General features: G+C 34.0%; 1 protein-coding gene across 1 annotated transcript; it reads left to right on the forward strand.

Moving 5' to 3' along the window:
- Positions 1–17,217: 17,217 nt before the first annotated feature.
- On the forward strand, positions 17,218–18,012 carry LOC122442588 (olfactory receptor 4C46-like). The gene has a single exon (XM_043470446.1). It carries the CDS (start codon positions 17,218–17,220, stop codon positions 18,010–18,012), a length of 795 nt encoding a protein of 264 aa, XP_043326381.1.
- Positions 18,013–19,854: the final 1,842 nt, after the last annotated feature.

Here is a 19,854-nt window from a genome sequence, read left to right on the forward strand (position 1 = left end):
AGCAATTCATGAACCATGAACAACCAGATGTTCAAGCTGGTTTCAGAAAAGACAGAGGAACCAGAAATCAAATTGCCAACATCCACTGGATCTTCAAAAAAGCAAGAGAATTCCAGAAAAACATCTATTTCTGCTTTATTGACTATGCCAAAGCCTTTGACTGTGTGTATCACAATAAACGGTGGAAAATTCTGAAAGAGATGGGAATACCAGACCACCTGACCTGCCTCTTGAGAAACCTGTATGCAGGTCAGGAAACAACAGTTAGAACTGGACATGGAACAACAGACTGGTTCCAAATAGGAAAAGGAGTATGTCAAGGCTGTATATTGTCACCCTGCCTATTTAACTTATATGCCGATTACATCATGTGAAATGCTGGGCTGGAGGAAGCACAAACTGGAATCAAGATTGCCAGGAGAAATACCAATAACCTCAGATATGCAGATGACACCACCCTTATGGCAGAAAGTGAAGAACTAAAGAGCCTATTAATGAAAGTGAAAGAGGAGAGTGAAATGTTGGCTTAAAGCTCAACTTTCAGAAAACTGAGATCATGGTATCTTGTCCCATCACTTCATGGCAAATAGATGGGGAAACTGTGGCAACAGTGGCTGACTTTATTTTGGGGGGGCTCCAAAATCACTGCAGATGGTGACTGCAGCCATGAAATTAAAAGACCCTTGCTCCTTGAAAGAAAAGCTATGACCAACCTAGACAACATATTAAAAAGCAGAGACATTATTTCCCAACAAAAGTCCATCTAGTCAAAGCTATCCTTTTTCCAGTAATCATGCATGGATGGGAGTGTTGCACTATAAAGAATGCTGAGTGCTGAAGAATCAATGCCTTTGAACTGTGGTGTTGGAGAAGACTCTTGAGAGCCCCTTGGACTGCAAGAGATCCAACTAGTCCATCCTAAAGGAAATCAGTCCTGAATATTCATTGGAAGGACTGATGTTGAAGGTGAAACTCCAATACTTTGGCCACCTGATGCCAAGAACTGACTCATTTGAAAAGACCCTGATACTTGGAAAGATTGAAAGCAGTAGGAAAAGGGGACAACAGCGGGTGTGATGTTTGCATGGCATCACCGACTTGATGGATGTGAGTTTGAGCAAACTGTGGTTGGCAATGGACTGGGAAGCCTGACTTGCACAGGTTCCATAGGGTCTATGTGGTCTATGGGGTCGCAATGGGTCAGATACAACTGGGCGACAGAACAGAACTGAACTGATGATGTATGTAGGTTACACCCGGAATACAATATTGTTTAAAATTAGAAACACAATCAATTATATTCACTAACTAAACAAAATAAAAGTGAAAATTACCATTTCAATAAATGCATACAAATGCATGCATTACTATTTAGATTTATGAATAAAAAATGTTACCAAATAAGGAATGAAAATTAACATACTCAACTTGATAAAAGAGCATCTACATAAACCTATAGCCCATACTTAATGGTGCTTTTCCTCTGAGATTGGAAAGAAGACAAGACTTTCCCATGCAAATTCTGCTCTGGATTGCACTGTTGCAATTGTACCAGCCATTGCAACAACAACAACAACAAAAATAAAATAAAAGAGTTACAGATGAGAAAATAAACAGGCAAAATTTTACACATATATTTATGCCAGATAATATCAATGTATAGGTATAAAATATTAAGGACTGTACAAAAAGAGAAATACAGTTAAGCTGTTAAATTAACATGTTTACAGGATACAATGTCAACACAAATATCAAATGAGTTTCTATAAAAACAATTAACACTGAAATTAGAAACAATGCACTATGTAAAACACTATTAAACACAAAATTTGATGGATATATTTTTAAAATATTTTTAATATTTGTACATGAAAAACAGAAAATAATGTTGAAAAACTAATAAGTAAAGGTAGAAATATACTCTGTTGATAGATTAAGAGACTGAATATATTCACCTTATCAATTTTTCTATTTCAATGTAATTCCAGTAAATATATCACAGGATACTTAAGAAACTGACAACCATATTTTAAAATGTATTAATATATGGAAATGTACAATGTATTAATATATGGAAATGTACAATTTTATACGAACCTGCTGTAGAAAATCACTCTGAGGAAAAAAAGCAAAGCAAAACACAGAGGACTGATTCTACCCTTACTCAAGACTTACTATAAGACTCCCATAAACCATGCTGTGTAGTACTGAAACATAATAGAATGTTCATAAATAAAAGTAAATGTAAGATCTTTTTAAAAGATATCAAGGCCATTCAATGCAGGAAAAACAGATTTTTCAACAAATTCTGGTTCTGTTTCATATACATATATAACAACAACAACAACAAAAATGAACCTCAACCACTGCCTCACACTGTACATTGAAACCAATACAAAATGAGTCAGAGGTCTAGATATTAAAGTCAAGGCTGGAAAAAGTCTAAAAGAAATACATTTGAGCTTGAATTAGATCAAAAATTTAGACATGACACCATAGCCCAAGCCATAAGAAAAACTGAAAAATTAAAATTTGTTAATAACTTAAATCTTCTGCTAGTCATATTTTGTCCCTTTTAAATGAAAAGGAAATCCACAGGCTATGAGAAAAAGAATGTATGCACACATACATATACATAAGTGAAAGTGACTCAGTCGTGTCCGACTCTGTGACCCCATGAACTATACAGTCCATGGAATTCTCCAGACCATAATACTGGAGTGGGTAGCTGTTCCCTTCTCCAGGGGATCTTCTCAACCCAGGGATCTAACCCAGGTCTCCCACATTGCAGGTAGATTCTTTACAGCTGAGCCACAAGGGAAACCTACATATATATAATATATACACAAATTTATACACTGAATAGAAGAGAGATCTCACAAATAAACCTACACACTTATAGTCTATTAATCTTAAATTATACATTAACATAAGAGGCAATAATATACATTAGAGAATAGACAGTCTCTTTAGCAATCAGTATTGAGAAATTTGGAAAGCCATGTGTAAATCAATGAAATGCTGGGGCCCTGGGTTCAATCCCTGGTCAGGGATCTAGATCTCAGATGACACAACTAAGACTCAGTGCAGCCAAAAAATGAATGAAATTAGAACATAACTTCACACTATATACAAAAATAAACTCAAAATGGCTAAAGACTGAAATATAAGACATGTCACCATAAAACTTCTAGAAGAGAATATAAGCATAACATTCTCTGACATAAAGTGTGCCAATGTTTTCTTAGGTCAGACTCCCAGTGTAAAAATAAATAAATAAATAAAATAAAAGCAAAAATAAGCAAGTGGGATCTAACCAAACTTACAAACTTTCATAAGCAAAAGAAACCATAAAAAAGCAGAACCAAACCCAACAGAGAACCCAGAAATAAACTCACACACACATGGTCAATTAATCTTTGGTAAAGGAGGAAAGAACACACAACGGAGAAAAGACGTCATACCTGAAACTAACATAACATTGCTAATCAAGTATGCCCCAATATAAGATACTTTTTTTTAAGGACAGTCACTTAATTAAATAGTTCAGGAAAAACTAGATAGCTACATGGAAAAGAAAAAAATTAGGACATTCTCTAACATCATATACAAAAGTAATACCAAAATGAATTAAAGACCTAAATGTAAGATTAGATACTATAAAAATTCTAGATGAAAACATAGGCAGAATGTTCTTTGACATCAATTGTAGCAACTTTTCTTTTTCATCTGTCTCCTATAGGAAAGAAAATCAAAGCAAAAATCTCAATAAATCTTAGAATAGTTATATAAGCTTAGGTTTTACAAGTGGTGTGAAACTTAAATATCCATTAATCACCAGAGATGAAAAATGGATGATCAGACTGCAGTATTACAGCATTTTTAAATTCTTATGAAAGCAAATACATTGGTTTTTGGAAAAGCTAGGATTAGGGAGGACAAAGAGAACAAACAGAAGACAGCTACCATTCAAATACAGATTATATAGAGAGTAACTGTCGTAAATAGAGTAAATAGATCAATAAGCTGCAATATCAGGGTAAGAACAAGTTTATTCATTTTCAGGGATTAAAATTGATGGAACTGATTGTTGGGAAGTAGAGTATAGAAAGGAATGATAAAGGAATAGATATCCATACACAATTTAAGGCAGAAACAATATATCATAAGCTAAGAATCTAATGAAAATTTCAGAAGAAATCAGCACTAAATGTACACTGGAACTTTTATTCAGTTTTAATTTTCATTTTTAAAATAAAAATCCTTTATTTTTCTTTTATGACACTTCAGTTTTGTAGGTTACATAGGCTCAGTGAAAATGTTTGCCAATTCCTCTCCATGATACACAAGTCTATATTCTAAAAGTTTCCTCTGGATATACTTCAGACAACCTCTTACATTGATCTACTTGTCTATACTTATAAAAAAATCACAACTAGACCACTGTAGATTTATAATAACCATTTAAATTAGGTAGTGTAAGTTCTTCAAATATTTTTTAATAAGGTAATGTGGGCTAGACTATATCCCCTCTATTTCAATATAATAATTAGAATATTCTTTTGAATTTCTCTCATACACGTGTATATAGGTTCTGTTCTGATTTCTTGAAGGGGGTTTCTTTCAGAGTAATTGAAGGAAGATAGATTTTTTAAGTGAGATCTAGTCTTTTGATATATAACATGTATATACTAGCTCTCTAGTATTTACATCTTCTATACTTTTTATAAAAAAAAATTCTCTGAATTAATGTACATTTACTACATGTTTTGGGGGAAATTTATTCCTAAGTAATTCATATAGTTGATTCCACTACATATGAAATTTAAAATAATGTATTGTTGATTATTTATTACTGGTATAAAAGTATTTTTTATATTGATTTCATAAGTTGAAATCTTACCAAATTCAATTTTTGCCTTTCTATAGTTAGACTCAATGAACATGAGTTTGAGCGAACTCTGGGATATAGTGAACACAGGGAAGCCTGCCCTGTACAGTCCGTGGGGTCTTTCAGTCTCAAAGAGTCAGACACAACTTAGTGACTGAATAGCAACAAGAAATAGACTTAAAAAAAAAAATCACCCAGACTAGAAAATAAAACAAAATGATCTTTATTCACAGATGATATGACTGTCTCTGTTGAAAAATTTAAAGAATATGCAGATTTTGTAGAAAAACTACAAAAGTGGATAAGTATAAGAGAAATACTGAACTCAAAGAGTGAATTCAGATGTAATCTTTTATGTTCCATTTTTGTCTAGTTTTGTTTAGAATAGATGCTATTTCTTTTTAAATTTCTTTTAGAATTTTAATGAAAGTATATGTACAGTAAATTTGTTTATGAAGACTGGAAATTGGAAATTCAATTTCTTTAAAACACATAGAGATACTGATTTTGTCTATTATTTGTTTTAATATGTTTCATTATTTTATATAATTCTTGGAACTTCTCATTTTATATAAGTTGTATTTATTGGTCTTAGTGTGTTCATAACATGCCCTTATTGTCCTTATAAAATGATATAAAGTATTGCAAGTGAACCTCTACCATTAAGAAATAAAATATTTTGATAATAAATGACCTAAGTCACCTAGTTACCAAAACCTGAAAATTTGAAAACAAAATAAATCTAAAAATATTGATATATGATACTATAAATCTAGAGAATGAAATCAAACACATAGTTAAAAACCCCTAAGTAGAAAACAAGACAAAAGTCAAAAGTCTTTTTGTTGAAAGGATTAATAAAAATCAGAAACCCATTTACACCCATGGCTGATTTATGTCAATGTATGGCAAAAACCACTACAATATTGTAAAATAACTAAACTTCATTTAAAATAAATTAATTAATTTAAAGAAATCGATCAAGAGAAGAGAGATAAAATAATAAAGCTACCAATATGAGGAACAAAATATTTTATATAACTGTAAGTAGTGTAGATTTATAAATACATTTTGAAACTTTTTTTGACAAAACCCACTAAAGTGGCCATGGCTTATGATCTGACAATTTACTTCTAGGTAGTGATTTATGATACCATAAATTTGAATGACTTTCCCCAATATATCTTCAATTAAAGGAGTAGATACAGAATTTAAATAGTTTTAGAAGAAAGAATAATAAAATGAGCATATGTCTTTCAGAATTAGAGCACCTGATATTGTTTACAATAAATGTCAAAGAAGAGATGAAGAAATTAAGCTCAATTATGGAGACATGAATTGCATTTGGCCTTAATGAGATTATATACCCATTTTAGAGTGAGCAACCAAACACTTTAAGGCAAAATGGGAAATCTAAAGAGCCAGAATTTCATCTGCAATGGACATTTTGTTTCAGGGAAGACAATTTTTGCAGAGACTGAGATATTATTTCTCAACATTTCATGTGATATAGTTTCACTATGGAAGTTATAATACTTTCATACCAAATAGCACACTGATAATGTCTCATAAGTCAGAAAAAGAAAATATCCTCCAAACAAATTATAGCTTAATTATTATTTGTGAACAAAGAATGCCTCACGCCATTTAAATAAACAAAGGATGTTGCCAAGTCACTCATCACTGCAGTGACCCAAAGTTGTGCCCTAAGGGAATTCTGGATAGAGAAAAATAGGATACTGGTTGTGGATAACAAAGATGCATATCAGAGTGTGACTTCAATAAACCCAGACTCTTGCTCCTTTTCATACTTAGAAAACATTAAAATTATTAACTTATAATTACTGGTGATATTTTTATTTAGACTATAATTTGTTGCTGTTGTTGGGTGAGAATCACCAGACTCATCAAGGGGGGAAGAAAAAAGGAAGAAGACTGAAAACAATAAAATTAGAAATGAAAATGGAAAAGTTACAACAGATATTGCAGAGATACAAAGGATCATAAGAGACTACTACCAATAATTCTATGCCAATAAAGGGGACAACCTAGAAGAAAGGTACACATTCTTAGGAAAGTACAACCTTTTAAGACTGAACAAGGAAGAAATAGAAAACACAAACAGACGTATTATAAGCACTGAAATTAAAACTATGATTAAAAATCTTCCAACAAAAAAAGCCCAGGGCTAGATGGCTTCACAGGCAAATTCTATCAATTATTTAGAGAAGAGCTAATGCATATCCTTCTCAAACTCTTCCAAACAATTAGGGAGGCACACTCACAAACTCTTTCTATGAGGTCACCATCATCCTTATGCCAACAAAGATATCAGGGAAAAAGATTACAGACCAATATCACTGATAGATGTAGATGCAAAAATTCTCAACAAAATACTATCACTAGCAAATAGAATCCAACAATACATTAAAAGGAACATATGCCATGATCAAATGGGTTTTCTTGAACCACTTGAACCAAGTTCTCTTGAACCAAGTTCCCTTGTACCGGACCAGTCTAGACAGCAAACTGATGACCTCAAACTCACCTTACAATAATGCTCTAACAGAAAAGAAACACACACATCAGGATTAAAAATAGAGGATATCAGAAGTAGATAGCTATCCCAAAATTCTAAATCTGATCTATGTGATTATGATAAATGTTTTCTTGACTTCTTGGACTTTTGTTCATGAATCTAAGGTTTCTGTATCTTAGTCACAACCCTGTGTAAATTTTAAAAACCAAATTGTTGGCTTTGTGGTCAATTGCCTACTTCCAGTACTTCTGGTTTGCTTTGGTGGTTTTTTGTTTGTTTGTTTGTTTGTTTGTTTTTCCAAGGCTCTGAATAGATGGTTCTTTCAAAAATTTATTTTGTAGGAAAAAGTTATATTTTTGTCTAGGCCACTACTGCTATTAGTAGATAGTCAACCAGGGTACTTATTCTGACTCTGGCCATAAATAGGAGTTTTCCTTTAGTGTTATTCAAGCTCAATAAGACTCATAAGCTAAATTTCAGGCAAAATTATAACTTCTCAATGATTACAAGTGTCCCTCTCTCAGCTATTGGATTAAATAAATCCAATATATATATAGCTAAGAGCTGGCTATGGTCATTTACATTTAACCCCTCCACTCATGCTGGGAATATATATACATATATATGTATATGTATATATAATATATAATCAGTGTAATAAATATAATCAGTATACTAAATATAATCAATGACTGTTGAGCATCACTTGGACCACAAGGAGATTAAACTAGTCAATCCTAAAGGAAATCAACCCTGAATATTTATTGGAAGGACTGATGCTGAAGATGAAACTCCAATACTTTGGCCACCTGATGCGAAGAGCTGACTCATTTGAAAAGACCCTGATGCTGGGAAAGATTTAAGGTGAGAGGAGAAGGGGACAACAGAGGATGAGATGGTTGGATGGCATCACCGATTCAACAGACATGAGTTTGAGCTAATTCTGGGAGATAGTGGAGGACAGTGGATGACAAAAAGTAGGACACCACTTAGTGAACTAGGTAATTAGGCTACATGCCTTGTGAAAAATTTTAATATATAATGTCTCTGAAAGACAGTGATTGGTATGGGACAGACTGAGTCATACTGAAAGTGAAAGTTGCTCAGTCGTGTCTGACTCTTTTTGACCCCATGGACTAGTCCATGGAATTCTCCAGGCCAGAATACTGGAGTGGGTAGCCTTTCCTTTCTCCAGGGGATCTTCCCAATCCAGGGATCAAACCCAGGTCTTCCCCATTTCAGGGGGATTCTTTACCAGCTGAGCCACAAGGGAAACCCATGAGTCACGCTTCTAGAAATATGATACTTGGTTGCATCTAATGGAACTCAATGGTTTTGATGCACTGATCTATGCCCCTGGCTTCTGCCAGGAAAGATAGGAAGATATACTTCGTGATTCCCTTGTGGTCATAGCATCTTGTGTGCTAATTTAGTTACTACTTCAGGAAATTTGTCATCAGTGTGAGACCAATGAACCAAGACGCCTGTATTTCACTGGTATAATGACTTAACAGCTAGTTTTGTGCCTTCAGTGGGATTGGAAAATGCAATTGTACACACAGAAATCTTGACAGAATTCACCCAGAAGGCCTTAAATGACAGTAACTAGGCTACAAAAGTACTAAATTCTGGAGTTGAAATTATGAGGAAAACTATATTACAAAATCGTGTGGCCCTCAATAACCATATAGCATTTCAAGGGGGCACCTGTGCTGTAATTCAAATTGAATGCTGTTTTTGCTTTTAATACCAGATGAATCCTACAATATTAAGCATTTATTGACCCACACACAAAATCAGATTTCTGGCTCAAGTGACCCACTTTTTGGTCTTGCTGGTCTTTTAGAGACTTGTTTTGGTTCTGAAAGTACATGGTGTAAATCTCTACTTATTTCTTTATTAGTGTTACTAGCTTTATTTCTTATATCCTGTCTGTTTTGTAAGATAATTATCTCTTGCATTATTCGGTGTGTAACCAAGCCTCTGGCAAAATTAATAATGGCTAAATATCTTGAGGTGGTTCATTATATATATATATATGATATATAATAAGATATATATATATCTTATATATATAGAAGATGGTAATAGTGCAACTCTAGATATGAGAATAATCAGAAAGGAAAGTACTTCTTAGATAATAATAGACTAGTAAAATAGGCAATTCAGAGAGTTTTAAGTTATCAACATTGCCTACTCCAAAAATTAGTAGTTTGAGTGGCTTCTCAGCACAATCCTCAGCCACAAGGATGTGGCTTCCTAGTACCAGATAGAAAATTGATTATAAAATGCTAACCAAATGCTGATTTGAATTTATGACCAAAAAGAGGTACTGTGGACAAAGAATGTTGTCTGTCATGTTGATAGACAAAGGATCTTGGGGATATGTCAGCCATCAGCTGCTGCAGTCATTCCCCACATGGTGGACCATGAGGGAAATAGGATACCCATCCTAGATCAATAAATGCATATATTATATCATATAGATGACCAGGTAGAGAGGTGGATAGATAGGCAGATGATACATTATGTATTATTGCCATGATATTAATGCAAATATGTTAGAAAATAATGTTCAATATCAATGACTAAATATTACTACTTATAGAGTCATAAAAATGAGAGAATTGGAGAAAATTAAGCAGAAAGTAGGTTGACTATAGGAAATGATAAGGATAAGAAAAAATCAGTGAAATATAAAATGAAGAATAATACCAAAATCAATAAAAGATAAATCAGATTATTTGAAAACATCAATAAAACTGATAAGCCCTTATTAAAAGTAGAAGTGGGAGTAGAAGGAGAAAAGGTGAAAGAGAACAAGAGAGGAAGAAAAGACATATTTCTCACTTCAAGAATGAAAACACAGAATTACAGATTCAGATTCTACAGATATTAGTAGAAACGTAAGAAATATCATGAACAAATTTGAGCCAGAATATTTGACAACTTAAAAACCACTTTACTGTAAAAATATAATTAAAGGTGTAATTATAAACCTGAACAGTCCTTTATTAGTGAAAGAGATTGAATTTGTACTTCAGAGCATAGTCAAAAATAACTCCAGGTACAAAAAATTCAATTTCTAAATTCCATAAAATATGTTAAAAATAAATAAAGCAATTTCTACACAAAGTTTTTCAAAAAATAGAGAATAGTAAGCATATCATTTCATGCAGGCAGGATTTCTTAAGTAACAAATTGCATTACAAGAAAGAAAATGACAAATATCTCCTATCAAAATATGCAAAAAGATATTAAGAAACATACCCATATATGAAATATGCATGCATTTTAGTTTTTATCAGAATTAAAAGCCTTTAACATTCAAAAGTGTTCATTAAAATAAAAGACTAAAGGTGAAGACTTATAATGCCACTTCAATAGATACATACGAATTCATTCAGCTCATTTCAGTCGCTCAGTCATGCCCGACTCTTTGCAGCCCCATGGACTGCAGGATGCCAGGCTTCCCTGTCCATCACCAACTCTTGGAGCTTGCTCAAACTCATGGACATTGAGTCCATGATGCCATCACAACCATCTCATCCTCTGTCATCCCCTTTTTCTCCTGCCTTCAATCTTTCCCAGCATGAGGATCTTTTCCAATGAGTCAGTTCTTCACATCAGGTGGCCAAAGTATTTGAGCTTCAGCTTCAGTCCTTCCAATGAATATTCAGGGCTGATTTCCTTGAGGATTGACTGGTTGACTCTCCTTGCAGTCCAAGGGACTCTCAAGAGTCTTCTCCAACACCACAGTTCAAAAGCATCAATTTTCTGGCTATAGTCCAACTCTCACATCCATACATGATACTGGAAAAACCACAATTTTGATTAGATAGAACTTTGTTGGCAAAGCAATGTCTCTACTTTTTAATATGCTGTTATAGGTTGATCATAGCTTTACTTCCAAGGAGCAAGTGTCTTTTAATTTCACGACTACAGTCATCATCTGCAGTGATTTTGAAACTCAAAAAATAAAATAAAGTCTGCCACTGTTTCCATTGATTCCCCACCTATTTGCCATGAAGTGATGGGACCAGATGCCATGATCTTAATTTTTTGAATGTTGAGTTTTAAGCCAACTTTTTCACTCTCCTCTTTCACTTTCATCAAGAGGCTCTTTAGTTCTTCTTCACTTTCTGCCATAAGGGTGGTGTCATCTGCATATCTGAAGTTATTGATATTTCTCCCGGCAATATTGATTCCAGCTTGTGCTTCATCCATCCTGGCATTCCGCATGATATCCTTTGTATATAAGTTAAATAAGCAGTGTGACAATATACAACATTGATGCACTCCTTTCCCTACTTGGAATTAATGTGAGTTAATAGATTTCAGTTCAGATTTATAAATAAAAATATTTTAGAAAATGAAGAATAGAAAATAATTTGTCCAGCCTCATAAAGAGTGTCTGTATACAAACTACAGCTACCATCATACTAAATGGTGAATTGTCTCTAAGACTGTAAACGAACAAGTTAGGCCAGTCTGAATTTCTCTTCTGCAATGTAACCTAGATTCCAGATATTGCAAAGGTAAGAAAATGAAATAGAGGACATAAAGGTGAGAAGAGGCAACAATTAAAAAATATATCAAGGTAGATAGAATTGTTATAAAGGTATATATATTCAGGACTCTAAAAACAATCAAATATGCCTACTCAGTTAATTTAGCAATGTCATAACATACAATGTCAACACAAAATATCAAAATTATTTCTGCAAAAATAGCAATTAGAAACTGAAATTGAAAACGAAATGCTATGTAAAATGCTAGTAAAAACAGTAAAGTTGAGGTATACATTTTAAAAATATATATAGGGTAGCCAAAAAGTTGATTCTACTCTTTCCAAAAGTTGTTGGAGAAATCTGACTAAACAGTTTGACCAACCCAATATAATTGTATCATTTTGTTTTACACTTAAACCTAACAGAAAATTATAAGCCAACTATACTTCAATAAAAGTATAAGTAAAGGGAGATATATGTCCACAGACTATTTGAAGAAACTGACAATTCTATTTTGAAATTTATATAGAAATATATTATTTTTAAAAATCTGAAATACAAAATAATTCTCCATAAAAGAAATTATTCTACCTAAATTCAAGACATACTATAAAATTCCCACAAACCAAGCTGTGTGCTATTGAAACAGAATGTTCATAAACATATCTAAATATATAAATTTTCTAACAAAGCTATTGAAGTAACTCAATGCAAAAATATATATATATATTTTTCAAACAATATTGGATTAATTGGATATTCATATACAAAGAAAAATAAAGAACCTCAATCACTGCTTCACACTATACATAAAAATTCATATAAAATGAGTCCAAGAACTGGATGTGAAATCTAAACTTAAAAATTCTAGAAGAAATGTTTTTGACCTTGAGGTAAAATAGTATTTATGAGGTACAATACAATAAATATGAACTATAAAAAATTAAAAGAAAAATCCTGTTGCTTTCCTGCTCATCAGATGTCACCCCTTTTAAAAAATAAAAGGAAAGCCAAAGACCAGGAGAATAAAAAGAAAACAAATTTGTATATATATTTAATTACATATATTTGCATAACATTTTATATACAAATCTTATATGTATAATACAAATGACAAAATACATATACCCAGACTATATAAAAATCACTTATAGCAAAAAATAAGAACCCAGAATTCAATTTTTAAATTGTATGAAGAAACTTGACAAGATACCCCTCCTCCATAAAGAAGATACACTCATGGCAACCTTTTTAAAAATGCTCAACATCATTGGCCATCAGGGAATACAAAGTAAAACTTCAATAATTTACCATTGCATACCTCCTAGAATAACTAAAAAACGTAATACAAAGTGGCCATTATGTGGAAAACTACTTGTAGTTTGATTTATGGCTCCCTTCTTATGCTTTGGATATCTCTCCAAACGTTTGTTTAGTATTGCCTAGTGTTCAATACTGACCACCATATGGATCCCAGAGATCAATTATCTGTATTCTATTAGACTTTCTGTTTACTTCCATTGCCCTCAGAAGAATGTAAGGGAAATTAAAAAGGTTTTTATTTCAGGCACTTTGAAATGGCTTCCAATAATATTATGCCCTCACTTATCTAACTCTCGAGAAATCAGTACTAGGTTTTCAGAAAAGATTTAATATTTATAAGAAAATAGAAGTTCTCTTTCCAACATGAGGGCATATGTTATGTCACAGGTCCCCATGCTGGAAGTAAGCCATCTTTTCTAGCCACATGTCATTAAGTTTTCTTAGAAATCCAGGTTCAGACAGAGAAAGGGGACCTGCGCATTTTGGTTGCAAGTGCAGGGAATACTGACTCTTCAACTGACTTTTTTGAAAAGACTCTGAGGCTGGGAAAGATTGAAGGTGGGAGGAGAAAGGGATGACAGAGGATGAGATGATTGGATGGCTTCACCAACTCAATGGACATGAGTTTGTGTAAACTCTGGGAGTTGGTGATGGACAGGGAGATCTGGTGTGCTGCAGTCCATGGGGTCTCAAAGAGTCGGACACGACTGAGTGACAGAACTGAAATGAACTGCGGTGAATACAATTCCCCACTCAAGAATGAGTGTTTCTCAGGTCTGTCTCTCCAGAATAGCTGCTTCCAAGGCAAAGCCTTTCTATCAAAAGAGATAATTAATTCCTGGGAGAGAAGACAGAATCTACAAGAAAAGTCCTTGGACTTTTGTGGAAACTGCTTTAAATATCCTTGCATCACAGGCGAAAATGTCTTTTTTTGTTATTTACATTCTCCAGAGCAAGATTCATCGAGGTTGGAGTGACCCTTTTGAATGTGTTTCCACCACGCATTCTGCCTTCTGCCTATGGGACCAGAGCCATCTACAGATGATCATTCTCCATAGTGTTCTGAGCGAATCCATTCTAAATTCAACTTCCAGGTTTTCTGTGAAATTTTTTTGAGGCTGTAGGCTAGAAGGAAAGTTTTAGACTCATTAAAAGACTTATCGACTGTGAGACTGAATATTCCGTTTTGAATGCATCATATTTTTCATGTTGAAAGTTACTTAGCCCAAGAGGAGGTCAATTTGAAGACAGGATTATTTCTGAACACCCTCAAATATCGTTAAATAATTTAAGACCAGAAGGTAAGCTTTTCAATAGAGCTGATGCTTATTAAAGATTGTTACTTACCATATACAGTAATCATCATATTTCAACTCTATTTAAATAGAGTAATAGAGCATATTATCTTCACCCCTTTATTCAAAAGGTAATTAATTGGTAAGTATCATTAATCTAAATTGCAGATGAAAACATTTGAGGCTTACAGAGATAAAGAAATTTACAAGATCCAGCTCACTAATACCAGATACTCTTCATTTGCCATGAGATACTTATTTAATAACTAAGACTGATTATGACAATGCAAACAAAATTTAAAAACACTTTACACACACAAAGATATAATGTGAATATTAAATCATAATCTGTTTATTTCAAACACAAACATGAAGAACTCTTCCTGGGATAAATCACTGTGCCTAATATGGGTCTCTATGGCTTCTTTAAAAGTAATGTTGAAGATGATTCTTCCTAAGTTTAAAGCATGGTTAAATATTTCTCTGTATTATTGCTCAAAATGTTGATTTTTTTCCTATTCCTGGGTGCACAGGCAAAAAAAAAAAAAAAAAGTCAAGTTCCTTTGTGTGTCTTGAACTGTGTGATAGATATGTTCATAAATGTTTCCTCAATCACTTCTCATAACAGCCTGTGAGGTGGTAATTAATGTTCTCACTTGATTTTAGAGGAAACAAACTGTAAGGTGCCAAGAAATATACCCCAGATCATGAAGTTGCAAGTGGGGAAAAACAAGATTCTTACCTTGTCTTTCTGATTATTAAAATAATTTGTTTTTACCACTGGGATTGTCATTGTCCATACATTACAAGAGAGTCTGTGGGATTATGTTTTTTATTTAATTGGAGAGAGAAGAGAATTGGAATTGAAGAGAAGAGGATAAAGTAGACCTTCAATGAAATAAATGCCACATGGCTATCAATAGTAGAGGCTTACCTCATAGCTCAGTCAGTAAAGAAGCTGCCTTCAATGCAAGAGACCCAGGCTAGATTCCTGGGTCTGGAAGATCCCCTGGAGAAGGAAATGGCAAACCATTCCAGTAAGCTTATCTGGAGAATCTCCTGGGCAGAGGAGCCTGGCAGGTTACAGTCCATGGGGTCGCAAGAGTTGGACATGACCTAGTGAATAAACCACTACCATCAATAAATTATACTGTGTGTGTATCTAGTGTTTGTGTGTGTATGTGTATCTGTGTTTGATGATCAATTTCCTTCATATATACTTGTCTCTTATGTTGAATTGAAATAATTATAGTTATTATGACCATATCAAAAGGAGTTTAGTAGGCATTGTTTATTATGGGTTAAGGATGTGGAGGAAAAAATCCAATCATGCTTCTGTTATTTATTATCTGGTTGATCTTAGGATTCTTAAATTATCTTTGCTTCATATTTCTTAATGTGTGAAATAAGCATAAAATGAGGGTAGCAATCATCTCATAAGTTTTTAATAAGAATTAAAAAAACAAATGCCTACAAAATACCTGAGAGTAAAGTAAGTGTTCAGGAAGTTTACAGTAATAAGATTTTTATTATTACTGTCATTATTATTATTATTAACATGGCTTTCTGAGATTTTTCTCATCTGCAAAACTAATGAAATAATAACATCCACACAGGTTGCTGCCATGCCATGCATATGGAAGTCAATCATTAAAAGTATGTAATTAGCTCTTAAAAAGCTGTTGGATTTAAGTGATGCATGCTTGCTCAGTTGTGAATGAGTTCAAACTCTTTGTGACCCTACAGACAGTAGTCCACCAAGCTCCTCTGTCCAAGGGATTCACCAGGCAAGAATACCAGAGTGGGTTGTCATGCCCTGCTCCAGGGGATCTTCCTGACTCAGGGATCGAACCCGAATCTAGATGCATCTCCTGCATTGCAGGCAGAATCTTTATCACTGAACCACCGGAGAAGCCCAGATTTGGGCGATATGCTTTCTTAAATGTATTTCAGTAGCTCTTGTATCTTTTCATTACTTTCCCATTAGCAATACACTGTTATACTTTATGTCAACAATTACAACTAATCGGTTGCCAGGAGTTCTTTTCTCTGGCTTCTATCTCCAAACTGAACCTCAAGGCCCTTCATTCAAGACATACAAACACCTTTACTAGAGTTATACCCAAGAATCCCTCTTTTTGAATCCCTCTCTCTCTTACACTCATATTCTCAATTACTTGTGCTGGCTTCCCATTTCCTAACAGTAAGAGTGAAATTCCTCAGCTTTGAATTCATAGGCTTTGCATGTGTTTTCTGTCCCTCTTTTCAGCCTTTGTTGCCACTCTACATGAAATCTACTGAATCACATTAGGTTATGAACCATCTCACATGATTAATGGCCTAGAGATCATCTCCTGCTTCTGTCTGCATAGGGGTTTTCATGTCTATATATTAAAAATCACCTTCACTCAGGAGAGAATTTTAATAATCTTCAAAAGATCAGGACTTTTTTTTTTCCTGTCTTAAAACATATTATTAAATATCAGAACTCAATAGAATCTGGGCATTTATTATTTTTTACACTGACACTCTTAATTCAAGATTGAGCTAATAAATTGTGACTTTTTTCAGGTAACATAATAAATAATAACCAAAGATACATGGATAATGGAAACAACGTGATGGAGTTTATTCTACTGGGACTCACAGAATCCAAAGATGCAGAAAATCATATCTGTTGCCTTCATTGTCTCTGTGGTAGGAAATGTGCTCACAATGGTCACTATCATCACCAGCCCATTACGGGGGTACCCCATGTATCATTTCCTGGCTCATCTCTCATTCATTGATGCCTGCTATGCCTGTGTCAGTACCCCTAAAGTGATCATAGATTCCTTCTATGAAAAGAAAACCAGCCCTTTCAATGAATGCATGACCCAAGTCTTCAGGGAACATCTGTTTGCAGGTGTTGATGTCATCCTGCTCACTGTGATGGCCTATGACCGATACGTGGCCATCTGTAAGCCCTGGCACTATACGACCATCATGAATTGGCGGTTGTGTCAGGTGCTAGTGGAAATGGCATGGGTGGGGGGCGTTATTCATTCAACCATACAGATCCTCTTCATCCTCAGTTTACCCTTCTGTGGCCCTAACATCATAGATCACTTTATGTGTGATCTCAACCCTTTGCTCGATCTTGCCTGCACAGACACTCACATTCTAGGATTCTTTGTTCCTGCCAACACTGGTTTAATCTGTCTTTCAAACTTTCTCCTCTTGATCGGCTCCTATGTGATCATTCTGTGCTCCCTAAGGGCCCATAGCTTAGAGGCTAGACGTAAGGCCCTCTCCACCTGTGTCTCCCACATCACAGCAGTTATCCTATTTCTTGTACCCTGCTTATTTGTGTACCTGAGACCAACAGTTGCTTTACCTGTTGATAAAGCAGTTTCTGTATTCTACACTGATAACTCCCATGTTAAATCCTTTCATCTATACTTTGAGAAATGACCACATGAAAAATGCCATTAGGAAATTGTGCAGTAGGAAAGTGATTTCTGGTGATGCATAAAATGTGCATGGAACCCAGCATTCATTCAACTTATGTAAAATCCGAAGGACATTATTGATGACCTCAGCCAAGAATACCTATGAGATAAAGAAGAATAAAACTGCAAATGATTGATTCTGCAAAAAGAGGAGAAGAAATGGAGTCAACAAAAGAGAGGAAAAACATAGCCTTGGACTGCTGTTTGCATATTTGAAAAGCTCTGCCAAATAAGAGTCTAGTTTTACTGTCTCCATTATTGTATAAGGATTCATAAGCTTTCATCATAATAAAACAAAATAAAATAAATGTTAAGATACAGTGATACTTAGCAGTAAGCTTTTTAACAATATGGAAAGGTAAGCACTACTATCATCCCCATTTTGCATGTCGGAAAACAAGCAGTAAAGAGTTTGTTCCCAAGCAGTAACATTGAAGAACCAGTAACTAGAAAGTATCTGACCTCTCTAACCATGTTATTAATGGCTGTGATATATATAGCTAGGAGATGGTGATAGAAGTGTAGCAAAATTATACCAGTTACTATTTATTAATACAGGGATTGTTCTTAACTATTTGTGTATCTTTCTGTCCATATACATACAAATGTACATACATATATGTATATATATTTATACATATGCAATATATATTATCAATATTATATACTAAATTAATTATATATTAGTATTAATATATATGCTACTTATGTGCATATATGTTTTATTATATATAAGTAAATTCTAGTGATTTTCATTAAGGCTTCCCTGATAGCTCAGTTGGTAAAGAATCCACCTGCAATGCAGGAGACACCAGTTCAATTCCTGGGTTGAGAAGATCTCCTGCAGAAGGGAAACACTACCCACTCCAGTATGAAATCAATTAGTATTAATACATATGCTACTTATATGCATATATGCTTAATTATGTATAACTAAATTTTAGTGATTTGAATTAAAAACCTGCTAATTTTTATACATCATGTTTGCGTGCATGCTCAATCACTTCAGTTGTGTCTGACTCTGCACCCTATGGACTGTAGCCTACTTGCCTCTTCTGTCCATGGGATTCTCCAGGCAAGAATATACTGGAGTGGGTTGCTGTGCCCTCCTCCAGAGGATCTTCCAGACACAGGGCCTGAACCCAAGTCTCATGTTTCCTGCATTGGCATGCAGGTTCTTCACACTAGTGCCACCTGGAAAGCCCTTTATGCATCACAGTCACTGGGAATATGTTGACTGCAATACTGTGTATGTAATTACCATAGGAATATAAAAATAATGAAGTATTTAACCACTAAGGGGTAAATAACAAATGTAACACCATTTACAAACTCCCTTCAGCATTAAAAATCATTCTGTAAAGGTCACGTCACCAACTTAGGCTCATAAACCAACAGAAAGAGTGATGTTTCAAATAAAAGAATGTTTTAATGTCAGGTAGGATATTCATTGTATTAATTCCATGGTCATACTCCATTGAGCACTTGACTTCATGATAAATTCTGCAAATAGCACGAGGTCGAGTTCATGATAAATATAAGCATAAATGAAAATGAAAACGTTCACTAAAATACAGAAAAAACTATGAGTGGAGACTAGGAAATTTTTTCTACCTTATCTTTTAAAAAATCAGAGACAAATGTTTTTTTCTTTTGGAAGCCACAATTTGTTTTACTCCTGCTTATTCTAGGAAAAAAAAAAATTGAAACCTAGTATGTCATCATATGAGCAAATATTTCACCCTGATAGTTTCCCTGTTCTTAGGAAGACTTCATCATCCTATGAACTATTTTTTTTTTCCTT

The sequence above is a fragment of the Cervus canadensis genome, chromosome 5 (genome assembly GCF_019320065.1).
Source record: "Cervus canadensis isolate Bull #8, Minnesota chromosome 5, ASM1932006v1, whole genome shotgun sequence".
NCBI classification, from domain to species: domain Eukaryota; kingdom Metazoa; phylum Chordata; class Mammalia; order Artiodactyla; family Cervidae; genus Cervus; species Cervus canadensis.